The 19,154-nt window shown below is 31.6% G+C and overlaps 1 protein-coding gene across 16 annotated transcripts in view; it reads left to right on the top strand.

The window, feature by feature from the left end:
- Positions 1–19,154, top strand: part of MIPOL1 (mirror-image polydactyly 1) — a 336,357-nt gene that overhangs the window by 58,934 nt on the left and 258,269 nt on the right. For 8 of the 16 annotated variants that reach the window (XR_014261134.1, XM_082452168.1, XM_082452171.1 and 5 more), the window contains 4 exons: positions 14,624–14,664; positions 15,680–15,911; positions 17,436–17,586; positions 18,869–18,974. Coding sequence is in view for 15 of the 16 variants with exons in the window: in XM_082452171.1 (XP_082308297.1) it covers positions 14,624–14,664; positions 15,680–15,911; positions 17,436–17,586; positions 18,869–18,974 (530 nt within the window). In the remaining variant the exon portion in view is untranslated. Of the gene's footprint in view, positions 1–14,623; positions 14,669–15,679; positions 15,912–17,435; positions 17,587–18,868; positions 18,975–19,154 lie in introns of all 16 variants that reach the window. The other 8 variants (XM_082452170.1, XM_082452164.1, XM_082452174.1 and 5 more) reach the window with 3 other exon arrangements.

The raw sequence follows: 19,154 nt of genomic DNA, 5'->3' as shown, positions 1-19,154 counted from the left end.
GGTTTTTAATGCAAAGTTAATAGCTTTAGTGAATGGATTTTGGGGCACTTAATTTTAGTCTACTCTTTATATTCAAGTTTGTGATAAGGATGTATTGGTGTGAAGCCGAAAACTGATTTGTTGTAGTTGTTTTTACTCATTTATGCAAATAAGCAAGCAAACACTCTTCTTTTGAAGAACTCAGAGCAGTTCTTACTCAATATATGTACAAAATAAGAAAAGAGGAAGTAAATAATGATGCCCCTGTTGCTTATGTTTCCTATTCAGAGGCCGCATTGCTATGAAAGCCATGTCGTTCACATTACAGACAAAAGGATCTTTAAGGAGCCAAAGGAATTATTTTTAATATATCTAAAGAATAGGGGCTATAGAAGAAATACTTCTCATAAATGTAAAATAACCAGGAAAGATGTTAAGGAACGGAGCTGCTGAGGCTGCTCTAAGCTGTCCTAGCTGCTGTAGGACACTTATGGAAAGGAAGATTTTAGGGCTAAAGACAGATGCATAAATAGTTTGCAGGAGGCACAGACGTGACTGAAACATCATTAAGAAAATTTGCATTTTTACAGACATTTTTTGGACATTGGAAATAGGAATAAGACATTCCTTTATATAAAGGGCCTACTAATGAAACATTATTAACGAATAAAGTTAAACAGGTAAATGTAGTATCTTTTAGTTTTGTGATAAGTGATATGTTTAAACAGTAAAATCTCACATGGTTATTTCTTTGATATCAGGGTTCATGGGATTTTTCATAAAGCACAGATTACTTCAAAGCTCTATCTTACAAATATTCATAGGCTGTTCTTGTAAATAGTTATTTTTATTTAAAGTTATCTTATTTTTTTAAGGAAATGGAGCTAATTAAAAACTTTTATTACACTTTGCATCATCTTAGAAGTTTTATTATAAGGAGTGCTGAAATGGTTATTCTTTTCCTAGCTTTATTTTAGAAACATTGCTGAAATATTTGATGTCAAAGAGTATGAGGTAAATAATGTTAACAGGTAAAACGATTACATTTTTCTCAGTTTTTGTCATTATTCTCAGTTTAGAAAATGTAAAGCTGAGGTTGGTAGATAGGATGAGTGAAGACATCTACAAACTGTCTAGGTTTCTTTAGGTAGTTAAAAAAAAATCCTGAATGAATGAAATTTTAGGTTGATGAAAGCAATAGGTGAGTGAGTAAACATGTGTTGTCAAGCAAGCATTGGTAACATCTTCTGGCTTCTTAAGAAGTAAATGATGTTTTGTCCTTTCATGAGAGCTTTCTGTTTTTCAGCATTCTTTTTTTTCCCCTGCTTTTTAAGAAAAAAAATGAAATGGCACAAAGGACATATGCAAAGTTAACCCTCAGAAAGAGTCAGTTATTATATGATTGTTTAGCCTTTTTTAGCATTTACTTATTATTTACTTAACTATGTAAGAAAAAACTCATGGGGGTCAGAAATCTCTTACGAGTAATTATTTGGAATAGTATGATAAATTTCTGGATAGCTCTTAAATTTTGGTGATTTTTATTAAATTAGCAGAAACATGGTTTAATTGTTTTATCGTACACAACAGTCCATTGGAAATAGTTTAAGTATTATTTATGAATAAACATGTCTGCCATAAGTATACATACCTACAATAATATAGGTAAAAATGAGGTCTGAATGCCAGTTAAATTTAGAATATTGTGAAACTTATTTAAATTTAAAACCTTTAGGGGTCAGTGTTCCCTAAGAAAGGTTAAAGAAGGTTACTGTGCCTACCCAAATTAAACATTGTTTGCTATGTTTTAAATATTTCTTACCAATTGAGGGTAAGAAATGGTAGGAATCATACAGCTTGAAGAAGCTTTAGACAAAAACCTTTCAATTTTATGAGTTTCTTTAATATTATTGTTAGGTTTATTATTTTAGGAAATTATATTTAATGTGTGTTTTATACACAGAGTAGTTATTTTCACTTATGTATTATCTCAATTTAGATATGAATCATATGTTTTTAAACTATTTTAAGCTTAAAAAGTGAGCATGATTCTAAATCATCAACTCATTTGAAACTTGAGAGATGAAAAACCTTCTAGAACTGCTTATGTCAATAGATTTCTTACATGTTGCAGTTTATTGGAGGCTAGCAAATATTTTTAAAAATCTTGCTGATTTAAGTAAAAAGCAACTGTTTTTATTTCTAAAGAGGATATGATTTTGTTTCCATGATTTTTATGGTTTTTCTATCAAACAAAATAAGTAACTAGAACTAAAACGTAGCAAAAGGTAACTTACAAGTGGTTTGTTAGTTTCTTCTTGAGTCAGAATACTATTTATTTTTGCTTGGCATTTGGAACCTGTGTGCCACCATCAACCTCTTTTATTATTGGTTCATTTATCTTTCTCTCTTTTCACAAAGTATGTGTTCTTTTTACTTTTTGCCCATATATTGTTCTGTAATTGAATTACATCTAAAGCTATTGCATGATTTGCAAGCATTTTATAAGAGTAGACATATATAGAAACACCATGGGAAAACAACTAGAATGCTTTTAAATGTCTTTGATCATTATGACAAAAATTATGGAATCTCATATCATCTTCATAAACTATTTTATTTTAAAGCAGATAGGAAGGAAATGGCAACTTGCATAGAATGGACATCCATTTCTATCAGCGAGATAGCTGGTAGAAAAAAAATGATTCCCTAGACATTATGATTAGACCCTCCTTGAAATTGAAGGTTTTGAAAATATCTACATAATTAGTCATTCTGTATTGAATTATAGGATTTGAATTGTATTTAATAATTGGCTTTCTAGTAAGTAATGGTATATTTTCCCTGAATGAGTAACACAATTTTTTGTTTGTCTGTTAATTTTATTTTTATTTGTTTAAATTTAAAGGAAAATTGCACTGGAGAACTAATGCATTTAATAATTTCAGTGAAATGTTATAGTAGAAAGAATATAGGTTTTGGAACTAGATAGACCTGGGTTTTAATTTTTCAATCTTCTATTTACTACCTACCTGGACTTGGGTGGAAGTTTTGTAGTTATTTTTAAGCCATAGTTTTCTTGTGTGTGGAATAGGGAGATACTTCCTTTAGGAGCATTTTGAAGATTAGAGACTGTGTATGTAAAAGCCCTACTACAATACCTGAAACAGGAAACGAGTTTATTTAATATGGGTTTCACATACCAGAGTAATTATTTTCAATAGTGTGGTGGTGATAATGGTTTTTATAGATGTTTATAAAAAAATAGATTGTTGAAGTATTTTACATGGCCTAGATAAGTGGTGGTTGTTGTCATTGTTATTCCATCCAGCTGTGAAAGGTAGATCTACAAAAAAGTTTCAAAATTATTAAGAAACATAAATACTAGTATTTGAAACGGTTATTATTAGTTTTATAGGAAGTTTATTTTCTTCAGATATAATGTCCTCAGTATCAGAAACTTGATTTCTTTTAAGTAGCATAGTTTGTATTTACTATATTTATATTTTGTAGAATAGAATGTAAAATCAGTTAATATTCATTTAGTGTAAAATCTAATTTTGTCTGTATTGAAATCCCAATTGCAATAAAAATCTTCAGACTAGTGATATCACACAATGTGCCTTTTTCCTTTTGGCAAGTGTGAATTTAAGAATACATTTTTAATTTTCATTTTGCCATAGAAGGGTTAAAAAAAGAGCATATCGAGGTCTGCTTAAATTTACTATTGCTCTCCATAGGACCTAACTTAATAGAGTACTGGTAGTTTCTTACACATGACCATCCAGAATATTTGAGAGAGTAGTTTTAGGACTACTGGCAGTGAGCCAACAAGGATTGATTCATTTCCAGAGGAAATGCTAAGGCTATCCTTAAAAGCATGATGGCGGTTATACTGTTTTAGAAAAAATTAATTTCTTTTTTTTAAAATAAGTTTACAAACTAAATGAGATTCTGGGTGTCTGTTTTTTAAGCTTGATATGAATGATTCTGTCCTGACTCTTGGCCTCATTAAGAAAATGTAATGGAAAACCAAAAAATTTTTATAAGGGCAACTTAGTTTTCTAGCTGGTTATGAAGTTTGTTAAAAACTGTTTTGAGACTCGTCATTTCTGATATGAGTAATTCACATTTATGAATTTATGCCATAAATATTTTTTACTTTTATATTTTGGCAGTTTTTTAAAAAGACTTTATTTTGTAGAGCAGTTTTAGGTTCACAGCAAAATTGAACATGAAGTACACAGTTCCCATTATACCCCTACTTCATAACCCCACACAAGCACAGCTTCCGCCACTGTCAGCATCCCTCACTGGAGTGGTACCTTTGCTACAGTCGATGAACCTGCCCATAAATTCTTAATAAGGGAGAAGTTTGGGAGATAATAGGAGTCTTTCTTTATTTCTTTTTTTGTTTGTTTTTACTAAATTTAGGGTGTTTTAGGTAGGTCAGTTCAGGCTACACTCTTCACATGGAATTCTTACTACACCTTTGGTCCTTCATTTTATAAAAATGACAATTACTAAGAAGAATAAGCATGAAAAATGGTAAATTTCTTTTTTTAATAGGACTGCTTCTCCATTGCTATGCTATATGATCCTCTCTTTGTACAGCTTGTGACTATTTCTTTGGTTTAAGGAAACTCAATTCTACTTTTAATAAGCTCTTTTAAATTTGTTTGTGGCCATGAAAATATAAATATATTTTTTTGAAATAGAAAAGTTACTTGAATTTCTCAAAAGTTTTTTGCTTTGTTGTAAGTTCTCCATTCTTAAGTTTCTGAGCTCTTTGATAAAAGTCCTCATCCATTTCTGCTTATGGCCCTTTCATGCCAGAGCACTTCCTGGACCACATAGTTACGACACAAATCTCAATATAATATTATTGAATCTTAAATTTTCTAGAAATTCAAATTTCAGTGTATCATATTTAAGATGATTATTATGGTCTCCATAGTAGCTGCATTTGTCACCTTTAGCGTAATTACTGTAAAGTCCTGAGTGTGCATTGGCATTTTGTTGATTTTGTAGATCTGAATCAGTATACAGTGGTGTATAGACTGAATTTATGACCATTTACACAGTTGATTCAGGCTGTCTGGCTGTTTGTAGAATAGGACTGATGTGACTGCATTTACTCACTATTTTTGGTTATAAATAAATCTGGTAGTTAAAAATTTGGGGTTTTAGTACATGTATGTAAGTGTGTTTTAATCAAAACAACCTATCGTGTAAGACATTATTATATTTTGGGAAGAAGTTTCAGATACAAATTTTCTTTGTGTTTTGCCTTTTCTGTTTTTTGTTTTTTCTTGGGGAATGAAAAACAGATTTAGAACAAATCAGGCTATAAAATTTTGAAATCGGTTACATAGATTATTTCATAGTCTGAATGAATGATTGAATTAAAAATATTCTAATCTGTAGCTTTTGGGTAAAAGTGATAATTTTTGTCAAATGGAATAATTGTGCTGACAAGATGTAAGGTAAAAGTAATTATTTTAGAAAATTCTATTTGGACTTTATTTTTTGGGTGATTTTTGTCTTCACATATTGAAACTTTTTGGTACTTTAAAATCAGGGTGCTAGTGGATGAAAAGTTAAAAGTGATCAGTTCACAATGATAAAATTATACTTGTATAGTTACTGAATATGTTAGTTTTTGCTAATTAAATATTTTTTAAATTAAAAATCGTATCCTTTTTAATAGTTTCACTGGCTGTACTTAAGGTAATTTGATGTACTCTAAAACATAGTAACATTCTTTGATTTTGAGCATTTTAATATAGAAGTATAATCAAAGTTAAGCACAAAATACCTTATTTCCTTCCTTAATTAATATCCTGTTTTTTAAAGTTTTACCCCTTCTGTTCAGAATTTTCAGGTTAATGTTGATCCCTAACAGATTAGGATGGGTAGGGTTTATTTAGCCTTAGTTTCCTTGAACCAGCAACACACATTGAAGGAAATATGATAGGAGAAGCAGGACAAATACATCATCCTGAAGGATTCAGGCTTGTATATAAATTCTAACATTTGGAATATGGAATGTATAATATTCTGTATCCTTTCCACAGATTAAAATAAGTGTAGAGAATTTACAATTTGAAAAAATCCCCATTTTAAGTAGATTAGATGAATTCTGAATCTTCATCAAGAAACCAAATGTTGCAGAATTTGGAGTCACTGAAACCTTTTATTCAATTGCTTTCAAGAGTTCAAAGTTAAAAAAAAAATAATGATTTCAGTTCAGCAAATCTGATTTTTTCCTTTCAGAAACCTTGATTGCCTATATTTTATAATCAACCAGTATATTTTAACACCAGGATAGTGCTGCATTAGCCCAGGTAAGAAGAGCAAAGACAAAACAAAAATTTTCATTAAAAAGGAAGTCCTTGATCTCCTGAGAATGCAGTAGAGACTAGCATCAGAGGCTTCCTCTGCATTTTTAATAGGCCATTGGTCTCTAATAGGTTCTATATTGGTCTTTCATTACCTTTTTCTTTTTTAAAGATCTCTGCCTCTCCCCAGAGTCACTTGAAACGAAAACATTATAATTTTTTCTTTTTTTTTTACTTAGGCTTTTTTTGTCTCAGGTTTTCAATGCTGCTTTTAAAAGTTAAAAAATGCTACTAACAAGGAGCTGATGATGCTATGGTGCAACTAACAAGGCACTAGTATAATAGTCACAGCTGATTAATAAAATGAGAGTCCCTTCCTTTTCCTTTTGTTCCCTCCCCCCAAAACAAATGGTGAATTTGAATAAAACATACATCATTTACATAGAAAGTTATGTAATGATGCCATATAGACTATAATGATTTCCTAAAACCTTGTATTTAAAGTAACCTGAATTACAATGAGAGATAAACAGAATATTTACCCATCCCTTATGAGCTGCTGCTGATATGTAAATTTATTCTTCTACTTTGCACAAATATACTTTTGAGCTACTGCTTAAACACTTTGAGGTCCTTAGTCAAACAGTTTTAATGATGCCTCCAATATTATGAAAGTGTGACATTTGATGAATGTCTCATATAGTTTTGATATCTAGGCACATGTCAACAAAAAAAAATTGAACATTGGTTTGTCATGCAACACCTAGATAATTTATAATTTTACTGTTTATATCCATCTTGACATTTTTTATCTGCCAAAGGCAGGTTTCATTTGGAATCTTAATCTGAGATTTATTTGGTGGATCTGGAAATCATAGCTAGGGTTCCCACAGGAAATGGTCCATCTACCAACAGATTAAATGGCAGTCCTGCAGTTGTTAGGGGAGCTCTGCATTTAACACACATGCATACTCATTCAGTCAGCACTGGGGAGAAAAATTAAAGTAGTAACCCAGGTTTAGGAACAATGTAGCTAAAAAGTCCCATATTTGCTGAATGACAAAGGGTTATATAGCAGCATTTCATTTTATTATTCGTGCTTGAATTTCTTGTTTGCTCTGTTGAGTCTGCTGACGAATACTAATAAATGCCTGCAACAATCCAGACGAGAGATGCCTGGCAACAAAGCTATGCGGTGGACCTCCCTGATCTTCTCCAGTTCACAACCTGACCTTTTGAAAAATTGGCTGGGCTAAGCTGCAGAATTTGGGTGTAATGGTTATTGTTAACTCCAGCTTTAGGATTTATTAATTTGTGTGATCAAGACTTACCTATACTTCAAAGTTTCAAAAGACCAAATACAATCATCCATCCATTAGAACTAACATTGTGTTTCAGTGATTTCCACTTGGTATCTGACTGGTGATTCTTCTGTTTTGTTTTCCAAATCTAAAAATGTTCTTAAATAAAATGAAAGGCACGTATAAAGAAATAGTTTTTTTTCTCTCTTTACAATTGTTATTGGAAAAGTTACCTTCCATAAATGGTTTATGGAATTGTTGAATTCATAGATAATTAGTATGTGTTCATACTTAGTAAACAAAAAATATATAATTATGAAACCTGTTTTACTTGCAGTGGTAGAAATTTAAGACTTACCTAGTTGATTCATATTTTTAATTACTTTATATAAATTATTCTTATAACAGGAAAATTGAAAAGGTTAGAAATATATAGTAAGTAGCCAAATAGTTCATATCACTGGGGAAAAAAGAGAATAAAGAGTACTGTTGTGCTAGTTAATCTAATTTTAGGATAGTTTTCACAATCATTTTAGCTTAAATGATATTTACAATGGTTTAAATAGGGTGAAAGAATTTTTACAAAGCTTTTAATTTATGCAATATGTTCATAAGTTAGGCAGTGTAAGGTTTAGGCAATTACACTATTATACTGTGTTCATGGCCTTCATTTGATGAAAGACGTTAAAATTTAGAAGCTGAAACGTTACAATAGAACAGTTCTTGCACAGAAGTGTGTTGAATGCATATGGATGTGTTCATGACTATTTCAGACTTGAAACAAACAAAAACTTATAAAAATTTGGTGTAGTACCACCACTTTAATTTTTTAATAATAAAACAAATAACAAAATTTCAGTAAAGTGATTTCTGTGACTAGTCAGTGGATAATTTGTAACATGGTACACTAAGCCTTTGAATTGTCTTAATCACAGATGAAATAACCTTACCAGTTCTTTTTGACATGTTTATTTAGAGATACAACCATGTATGGGAATGTAAAGGATATAGTTTATTTTGAATTTATGTCCAAATGAATAAATTATTGACATTCACAGGTTTCATGATTTTCCAGGTTAACAAACCTTTATCAAGCCTTATTTCAAAATCTTATAGCTATATCCAGGCTCTCCCCCATCACATGTTTTTGACTTTCCTTCAATATATATAATACACCTTATCAGAATCACATAAAACTCTGTATCTGTGCTTTTCAACGTAACAGCCACTGGCTATATGTAGTTTTGGATGCTTGAAATGTGAGCAATGAGAATACAGAACAATGAAAATGAAAGTTATAGTACTTTTTTTCTTCTTCTTCTTATGGCTGGTCAAGCCGAAAAATAAATTGAAAACCCCCTGAGAGAGTATACAGTATCCAGGTAACAAGTTTGCATATTTTAAGCCAAGGATCCAAAAGTTACCTAATTTCTTGTGACTCCTAAATTAGGATCTCTGTAGGATAAGTACCTGTGGTCTACTAGCTATGATCCTGATCATATCTAATATCATGTGCCAATATGGTAGTGTTCAAATTATGTTACAGAAACACGTTATTTAAATTTCTTATTTTCCTGCCATGGGATTGAGTTTACAGAAATATACTCTTAATTTTCTTTCTGTGAGATTGAATTTTCTTTCAGGATCTTTCTTTAGATTAGTGTCAGGATTTCTGAATTTTGAAGTTCTGTTACTTTTGTAATTTATTAGTTTTATAATCTTATACAAACTTTATTAAACCATTACGTATTAACTACAAGTTTTAACCTTAAGTATTTTCTCTTTTTTGTATGTTTTTCATTGAACGAAGTAACATTTTATTTATTTTCCATGTTCATGTCTTCTGCTATTTTAATAAGAAAACTTTTTCTTACTATATTTTATTTATTCTTATTACATTTTAATAAGAAAATCTTTTACTTTTAGCTAAGTAGATTCTTGCAAATAATAATAGCTAACATTTATTGAGTGTGTATTCTGTACTGACACTTTTCCAAGAGATTATACAATTTAAATAATTTAATGCTCATAATAACCTTTGGAGGTAGGTGCTTTTATTATGTGCTTTTTACTGATAGGGAAATTGATGAGAGGTTTAGTAATTTGGTAAAGGCCATACAGCTGTGTGGTAGAGCCAGAATTCAAACTCTGCAGTCAGTCTTCAGAGCCCATGCACTGTATGTGGTTCTGCTTGGAAACTCTAAATACACCAGTATTCTACTTGGAAGGTCTAAACTTTGCTCTTGTACTCACTCATATTAAGTGGAACCACTATGATATGGCAAAAGTTTCTGATGTCCTTCTTTTATGTTTGGGGATAGAAAAACCCATATATGCATCTATGTGGAAAACTAACCGCCACACACACATAAAGGAAGCAAATAGTCGGAAATATTTAGTAAAGGGAATAAAGAATATTTATACACACATGCAGATAGATAATCTACGTGTAACTCAGTTAAGGAATTGGTTAGGAGCAACTAGCTGATACTGTGTTGAAACTAATGTTTGCTTAGAAAAATTCTTAACCATTGAAAAAAAGACATTTGTTTAAAATATGGGACTACTATAGTACTTCCATCATGAAATCAAATTTACACTTATTTAATAGCAAAAAGTATCATATCATTTTGGTGTTTTTACATAATGTAGTGATAGACAATATACAAAAGAAGCAATAAACGTGAGGTTTTTGTTCTTTTTCTATTTATAAAATCAGATGCTACGATATAAGTAATAACCTTTCCAAAAAAAGAAAAGATAGAGTGTAAAGAAGTGGTGACCAATTATGTTAGCAAGTGTCAGAGAGCACATTAACAAATTGCTTCCTTTATGGTTCGTTTTAGATACAAGTACCCCTGAGTAGCACCTGCATCTGAAGGAGAGAGATCCATTTATTCGAATGTACCTGCCTATAGCACCTCCATTCCTCTTTCTCTTTTCTGCCACTGAGCTCTCAGGTACCGGAGATGTTGCTATTCTGAGTAACCCCTGTAGGATCCCTAGAGACAATTCTAGCTCAACCACTCTGAAGAAACAGCTCTGTAAACAGTATTGACCCCCCAGGGGACCATCAAATCCATTTACACAGATACCAGTTGTCACAAACTATTTACAAAGCCAGACAGAACAAAATTCCCCAGCCTCTAAGAATCCCTATTTGATTCTAGCCACCTCCTCACTTCTATATAGTAGTTGTGAAGTAACAGTTATTTTTGGCCATGATTTATGATTTCTTGGGTAGCATCAATTTAACTGAGTATATTCAATTAATTCAATTCAATCAATTTAACTGACATTAATGTATAATTGTCTGGAGAATTGAACTCAAAAGGGATCCTTAAGTTTTCTTTACTAGGTTAGGAAATAGTATAATGCTGTTAATTTTCTAGACTAAGGAACTGAGAATTTAGTAGCAACGCTAACATTGGGATAGTTGACAATAGTAATACCTCCAGGAGTAAGGGGAGAATTTGTTAGATCATGAAAATGATCCATTGGAAACAGTATGAAAGTCACTAGGGAGATACAGGGTCTTCAAAGCATATAATACAGCTGGCCTAGGCACATGTATTAAGTATTAGGATTCTAAAAAGTCTTTACTAAATTTACCCACTTTGCCCAGATGAATAAACTGTCTCTAACAATAGCAGTAGGTGGCATTTGAGGAATAGTGAGTAATAATCTTCCATAACATCATTTTCAAATGGTCACAGGATAGGTTTACATGGCAGTGATAGCATTAAATAATAATAGCAAAAATGGGGGAATATATTTGGTTTGAAGTGGTTAAAATTCTTATGTCCAAATAGTGCAGTGTGCCTGCAGAAGAGCAAATAAATAAAGGGATTGATAGTTGTCATAAAAAATTTCCTGTTATTTGAGAAAAGAAAGTTCGATTTCATAGACTTATGAATTATGAAGAAGAGATTAATAACTTATTCTATAAGTTCCTATGGAGAAATGAATTTAAATAGTATTAATTCTGTTAGTCATAATGATGGAACAATTAACAATGACATTGATTCGACACTGAAGCAAATTACTAAAGAAAGTTATAGAGTTTCCATTTCAAACCATATGAGAGAGATAGAGAGCAATCAATAGAATAGTTTTAGTTTAAACTTTCATCTGCCTAGAGATGAATTTGAATCAGAAGTGAATTGTTCTTTAAAACATCTATCTTATCTTTCTACTCGAATAGTGTATGAAACAGACCTATAACTTCACTTTTTGTTGCATTTTATTGGTATATTTCTAATGCAATTTTCTTTCAAGTGATGGGGTAATACAGCATCTCAACTAAAGCTTTTAGTGGCATCATCCTGTTATCACTTGATAGAAGTCCTTCTTCTGGGGCTGGAGAGTTTAGGAAAAATAATTGAAGACTGAGTTAGAGTAACTAAATACTATCGTATTCTCTGAATTTAAGTTGAGCTGTGAATAAGATAAAGAAAATTTGGTAAAATGAAGTATGATACAGCAGTATCTTAAAATTTGACTTGAAAAGTCGAAGTGTATCATGCCAGCAACTTACTGTCAAATGTTTCAGAAAAAATTATGTATGTGTAGGTAGACAGACATAGAATAAATAATAAAGCAAGCATGGTAAAATGTTAACATTGAGGAATCTGGATGAAGAGTGTATAGTAATTCATTGTACTATTTTTGCAACTTTTTTATAAGACTGGAATTATTTCAAAGTAAACAGGTAGAAAGAAATGACTGTTAACTAACATCAGTTAGCTTTCTCATCTGGCTCTGTCTTCTTTAGCATGTTTATGCAGTCAGTGAAGTCTTTTGCATTTGTCTTTCATTTCTCCTCTCCATTTCTTGCCATTTTTCTGAATGACTTCAGTTTCTTGAAAGATGGCACTCCCTGTACCCTGATACCTTGACTTCCTCTTCTCCAAGTACCTTCATCATCAGTCTATTTAATCAACACATTCCCAGATCTACCACATCTTGGAATTTGTCTTTACAGTGTTACTCATTTTACAAGTTTTCACTCAACTATAGCACCTTGTCCTTTCAGAACAACAAATGTCTTTGTGTTTTTCCTAAAGCTATTTCTTCTCTTCTGTACTCATTCTTCCTGTTCTCTTATTCTTATAGTCTGTCAACTTTCTCTTTACTTCACCAAGCTCAAACTCTTTGACAGTTCATTACTTTGCATATTTCTGCTTGTCCTGTTTTGGAACAAATGCCTTTGTGAAATCTTCTCCGAGTCTTCCAGTAGAGCATCAGGATGTCTAGCATGTTTTTTTTTGTGGTCTCTGTAGCCCTAGCATACTCCTTAGTACATTGTATTCAAATTACTTACTAGATCAGTTTGTCTTCCTTCTCTTACTGTAGAGTCCTTGAGGGAAGAATCTGTTTCTTACCCATCTTTGTTTTCCCAGTACTTATCACAGGATATATCACACTGCAGCATTTCCATGGATTATTATTAAATTAATGAATAAATAAATAAATTGAGGGCATCAAACTTTCTATACAAATGATCAAATTCTGATATCGGGTAATGCAGTATGGCAGAGTAGAAAAGTATTGAGAGCATTCAGAGGATTTAAGCAATATTTGCTAAAACAGTTGGTCCAAAAAAAAAAAAAAAAAAAAGACCGGAAGGAAAATTTTATAAATCAGCTCTGTTTACTCTAAAGTAAAATTAAATTCTCAGTGGAAGAGTATGGATAGTTGTAGAGCAGGTTCCAAATATCTGGTGAACAGTTTCAGTTAGGAATCTAAAAGCTTTTGCTACAGAGCAAGGATAGAAACATCCAGAAACAGAGCCAAATCATACAGTATGAATTCTTCAAAAATATTAAACATTTAAAATTAAAATCCAGAAGTGTGTTAGAACTTGATGAGTTTATTTTGATAATACTTCAGGGGGTTATAATTAGTAGGATCCAGGAGGGATCAGTAAAGAGCCCTGTTATTGAGAAGGTTCCATGTCTGCTCTCAGTTTGGAGAATATAGTACAGTCACAGGTTAAAAGGCAGTGATTTACCAAGAGTTCAGGGATCATGAAATTTGACATTAGGTAAGCTGAAGTGAGAAAGAGAGCTATAAATCTAGTAACCAAATAGCAATATAGATATCAGGGATGGGGTAAAGTAAGCACTCACAGGTTAGAAATAAAAAACTGAAAGAAGAGAGATGCTGCACTAGACCCAGAAATACAGAGGTGAAAACATGGGACAAGTTGCAGATAATGGTAAGTTTGGTCTCAAAAACAGGTCACAGAGTCAAGACTTCAGATTCTGAAGCAATTGATAAGGTGTTGTCATGGGGAACTAGGGGCTTTTTCTAGCTGGCAATGCTCCTTGGCTTATCCTTTTACCTTCTGAAGAATCTTTGTACCTCATAAACTGGAGAATAGCATAGAGCCTAATAGTTACCTTCTGATATGCCCCTGGAGACAATTTTTGTTATTTTGATACTGTTTTCCATAACTATTTATAATTTTCTTTCTTTGAATTGCCTATAAAGTTATATGTTAGTGTTAAAAAAGCATGGCCTGTTAATGATAGTGGTATTCCTTAGTGTCCATTTATAAAATTTTATAATACCTCATTCAGATTTGGGGGTACTAATACCAGCCTATTCTAGAAAAGTAGCATGATGAACATCTAAAGCAAATTAAGTGTTTTGAAATGTCAAGAACCAACAAATAATCTTCAGATACCATATTTGTTAAAGTTTAAAACAAAATATAATGAAATTTCATAGATATATCACAGTATGTAATTATGATAGCACTTTCTCCCAGTTTATTCCCACAAACACAGGGAAATAGAGAGTAATTGACCAAAAACGAATGGTTTCTGATCTAGCATTCAGCCACCAATAAGATAATATCCAGGACTTGGAGTTTATGACTGGCTCTACCTAATTTCAGCATATATGTAAGCAAAGAATTTCTTCTTAAAGAATGAGTACCTTATTTATGTTTCCCATTTGTTTTTATTCTAAAACTACTCTTCTTCTGCCTCAAAGGGATTTTAAGTTCGGCAAGTTAAAGAAGGCATCATCAACAAGTAGGTGAGATTCACCTGCTTTTAAAAGTTGAAGAATTATTTCTGTTGGAAATAATAAAGTCCTAGTTACAATCAGTATTTGTGCCTATTGATCTGATTTACTGGTTAAAAGAGTTTGTTTGTGCACTTGCTTGTGTGTCATTTTCTCCCCAGAATTTCACTATAACATCAGATATACACTCTTCCTTTGAAATAGCTATTATTTACTAGTTACAGCTTAAAATAACTAATATTTATGAGATAGCCAGGCATTACAAAATATTCTCTAATGTATAATACATATCTGACAAAATGGAAGTTAAAAATAATTCTCCTTGTATTATTTCCATTTTTATATGATGATGATTACAAAAATAATAGCTAACATTGATTGATGTGCCAAACACTAGGCCAGGCACTTTGCATTCATTAATTCTTAATTCAGTTAATCCTTACAACAACTCAAGTAAGTACTATTATGTGTCCATTTTGCAAACCAGAATCTGAGGTATGGAAGGGTAAAGTAATTTCCCCAAAGTTATGTGCTTGGCAAAGCCAGAATTTTAACTCAGGCCAATACCCAAATTCCATGCACATTATCATTTCACTGTAATCAGTTAACTTATTGCATCCTATTTTTCAAAATCTAGGAAAGAAAAGTTAATGTAGAAAATAATAACCTCTAAGTCAGTGGTTCCCACCCTTGATTGTATACTGGAATCATGTGATCACTCCCAGAGATTTTGATTTAATTAGTAGAAGATGTGGCCTGAGCTTGAGGATTTTTAAAAAATCCTCAGCTGATGTGCACTTAAGGTTGTAAACCACTGTCCTAAATGCCCACTGACTGTGGAAATGGAAATATTTGTGGCAAAATCACCCTGTACATGTTTATCTGATAACAATAGGAGTAAGGTTAGTAAGTGCATGTTTAAAGCTGTGAGAGCTCTTATTTCCACAAAAATATTCATTTGATTGATTTAATATGTAATGATGGTGTTTCATATCTCATGTTTTTGTTTTGTTTTAAATGCAGACGTAACCCATGGTTATCTTGAACAAGAGACCACGGGGAGAAATAAAAGTACACAGCTAGATGAGCAACTGCCTGTGAATTCTAAGGGAAGCATGCATCAGAAATCCAATGAATTAGTTAATGAAGCTACTTATGAGGGCATAGAATTGCCAGAGCAGAGATCAAGGAATTTTCAAGTCATCAGTCCTCATCTAGGTGATGAGACAGCTTACTGCACTACAGAAAAGTCCAAGTGAGTGCTAGCAGCCTTAGATTTAGAAAGTAAGAATTGGGAGAACTCTTCCTTCCTTCCTCCCTCTCTCTGTCCCTCCCTTTCTTCTTTTTGATGTGGCCTAAATTTGACATATCATTAACTTATTAGAATTTGAGGAATCTAATACTAGAGTTTTCTACTATTTTCATTACATTGATATAATGTATCTAAATCACTGAGTGAAAAAGCACAAGGTGAGTTTGAATGAAGGTCATGAGGTTTTATATTTTTTTGTTGAATATTATTTTAAGTGACCTTTCATTAAGGATCTGGAAATAGCTATTAAGTTGATATTAAATGGGATATTATTCATCAGAGCCATAACCTGGCAGCTCCAAGACAAAATAAGCCCAAAGATATGATTTGATTTTGGTCAGCACTTTTCTTCATTTAAATGAATTTGAATGCTTTTAGAAGGGTTGTCTACTCTCCCATTTACCTTCCTTATTATTTTGCATTCTGTAGTTTCTACCCATTCACTTTATGTAGCTACCTATTTCATGAAGGGATTTGAATTTTGACACCTGTGACTTTTACCTATGGGAGAAAAGCACTTTGATAATTAGTCATGTACTATGAAAATACTGCTAAATTTAAAGATTCTCAAACTAATATAATTTATAATTATATTGAAATATAAATATTATGTTTTCAGTCCAGACAAAAATCATATTTTATGGAATACTGTTTAACGGAGTTTTACATAGGAATAGCTATTTCTATTTACTTAAAAATTATGAAATAGCTATATTAATGAATATTAATATATAATGAAGTAGATATATTAATATGTTCCACTTTCTTCGCAATCAGTTATATTCTTATCAAAGTGCAGTTTGGAGTACATTTTTGGGGAGTAGGGATGAATGAAGAGGTGATAAACTTTATAACCACATGGGAAAAGTAAATAATAGAGATTAGGCTAAAGTCATCTCTTTTCCCTTCCCTTCCTTTATAGTACTTGCTAACAAGTTAATATTGTTCTCAAATAGCATACACATTGTACAAATTTTTTTTTGCCTAAATGTTACAGGAATAGGTTTTCATTTTTAATGTTACGAATTTAATAATGAAAATATGATATTCTGTCAATTATAATGAAAGAATATTTATTGTTCCCATTTTCAGAAAAGTAAGAAATGTATCTAGAGTCCTGACAAGAAGTACAAATTGAATTAATATTCACAAGCCCTTAAAAACTGCGATCTTTAAGTATACTGAACCATGAATCTCTAGACATTACTAAATGCTTTTCACAGATTTAGCTCTCCCTGTGAAATTGATGTATTAGCACTGCTGTGATATATTGTATATTAGCACCTCTGTGAAATTGCAATGTTTAGTCTTTTTCATCCATAGTATTTTCTTAACAGTGCATAACAAGAAAAAATTTAAACTAAGTAACTTTACATACTTACTGTTAAAATTAAATGTTTCCCCCATTTGAAGTGTAAAATGTATAGATCCTATATAGTTGAAATTATATGTATATTGTTTTAATAGTTTTCTTTATTACAGCATTATGGAACATAGAAATAATGATTTACATTACAAATGTATGATTCCTTGTCAAGTTACTTCAGACTTAAATGAAGAGGAAACAATAGCATTACTTCTCAAAGAACTGGACATTCTCAAAGCAAGCAATAAAAAGGTACAATATAGAAAGTCTGATGATTGTACAGTATACTTTTAGCTGTTGACCTTCTAAGTTTGCTTTGTCACTCATCATAATTCAGTTTTATTGTGTACTTTAATCCTTTAACAGTAGCTTTATGCTGTTGCCATACCATGCCATTCACAGTGTGATTGAGTTGAGACATGAGCTGTGAAAAGCAATTTCTTTGGTTTCCTGCCTTGGTGGCTTGCAATATCACTTCCTTTTTCATAGATGTGTGGTACCTAAAAAATTCAAATTTTACTTCATTGATTTCATGTTACTTTCTTAACATTTTTTTCTTTTTTTTAGTAGTATCTGTGCCCTGTATTTCACCTCAATAATATATGTAAACTTTAAAGTAGCAAGGCTTGGAAATATTGTCATTTACCTTGTGTTATCTTATACTGCTACATTTTGTCCAATCCAATTTGTCATGTCATGTTTTATCTTTTCTGACTCTTTTTCTAGTTACATTCCTTTGAGCTTTAAATAATGTTATTAAATAATGTTCACTTTCTATGCTTGCCTTCTTTTTCTTCTTTTTAACCTCTACATACTTTTCTGATTCTAATATTCTAGTTGTTTGACCTAATCAAACTGAAGCATGATGTTAAGAATGTTGATCGTGTCTGACGGAAAACAGCACAAATGATATAAACGGAGGGAGAAATTAAAAAGAAAACATTTGGAGGGATCCTGTATGAAAGCCTGAGATATTTTCTGTATTTTCATTTACCAGCTGTTTATTACATGCCAATTATGAGCCAGGTGCCAATGCCAATTTAAATGGAATATGATGGCATAGCATTCTCAAAGGGAGATTTGTATCAAATATTAAGATTATTATCTTAATTAATTTTGTTTGAAAATATTAGAATTACTAAGAAGCTATAATTTGTGCTACCCATTATTTTATTATGATAGTCCCTTCCAAGTCTTTTGCTTTAAGACAAAAGAATGGATCAGATTGCTTTTTGCTGCAGTAGTTATTTTTAATAATAATGTTGTTCCTTCTTTAATTTCATTTGCCTATACACACACATAAATTAAGTGTATATTAAAATGTTTTTATAATTTCTATGTCATTTCAGGTAATTATTATTTTATAAAATATCTTAAAACCTTAAATTTTTTTCCCCCTGGAGTTATGTATTCAGTAAGTTAATACAGTTATTCTATAAGGGTCTAGAGAAAAGCAAAAATTATCTTCGGGATTAAGTATATTTGTGCAAGAAATTTATTAGTAAGAATCTATGTTTTTTTCAATGTGTTTTAGCTTCAAGAAAAACTGACTAAAGAAGATAAAGAACAGAGAAAACTAAAGCTTAAACTGGAACTCCAAGAAAAAGCAACAGAAGCTCAAATTGCTGAAAAAACAGCAGGTATAGTAGATCAGTATTAACATATGGCATTCAAAGTCATACACAAGGTTATTATCTGATGTGGCTTGGTGAATAGTAGCATACTAGCTTATTTGTCAAAGGAGGGAAAGCTCTGTCTTCTTTCTTTCTTTTTTTTTTGGCTGCTTAGAAAATAGGTGGCTTTAACATCCTGGTACTGGT

The sequence above is a fragment of the Balaenoptera physalus genome, assembly GCF_965194825.1.
Source record: "Balaenoptera physalus genome assembly, chromosome: 2".
Classification (NCBI taxonomy): domain Eukaryota; kingdom Metazoa; phylum Chordata; class Mammalia; order Artiodactyla; family Balaenopteridae; genus Balaenoptera; species Balaenoptera physalus.
This window is presented reverse-complemented; position numbering and strand designations above follow the sequence as displayed.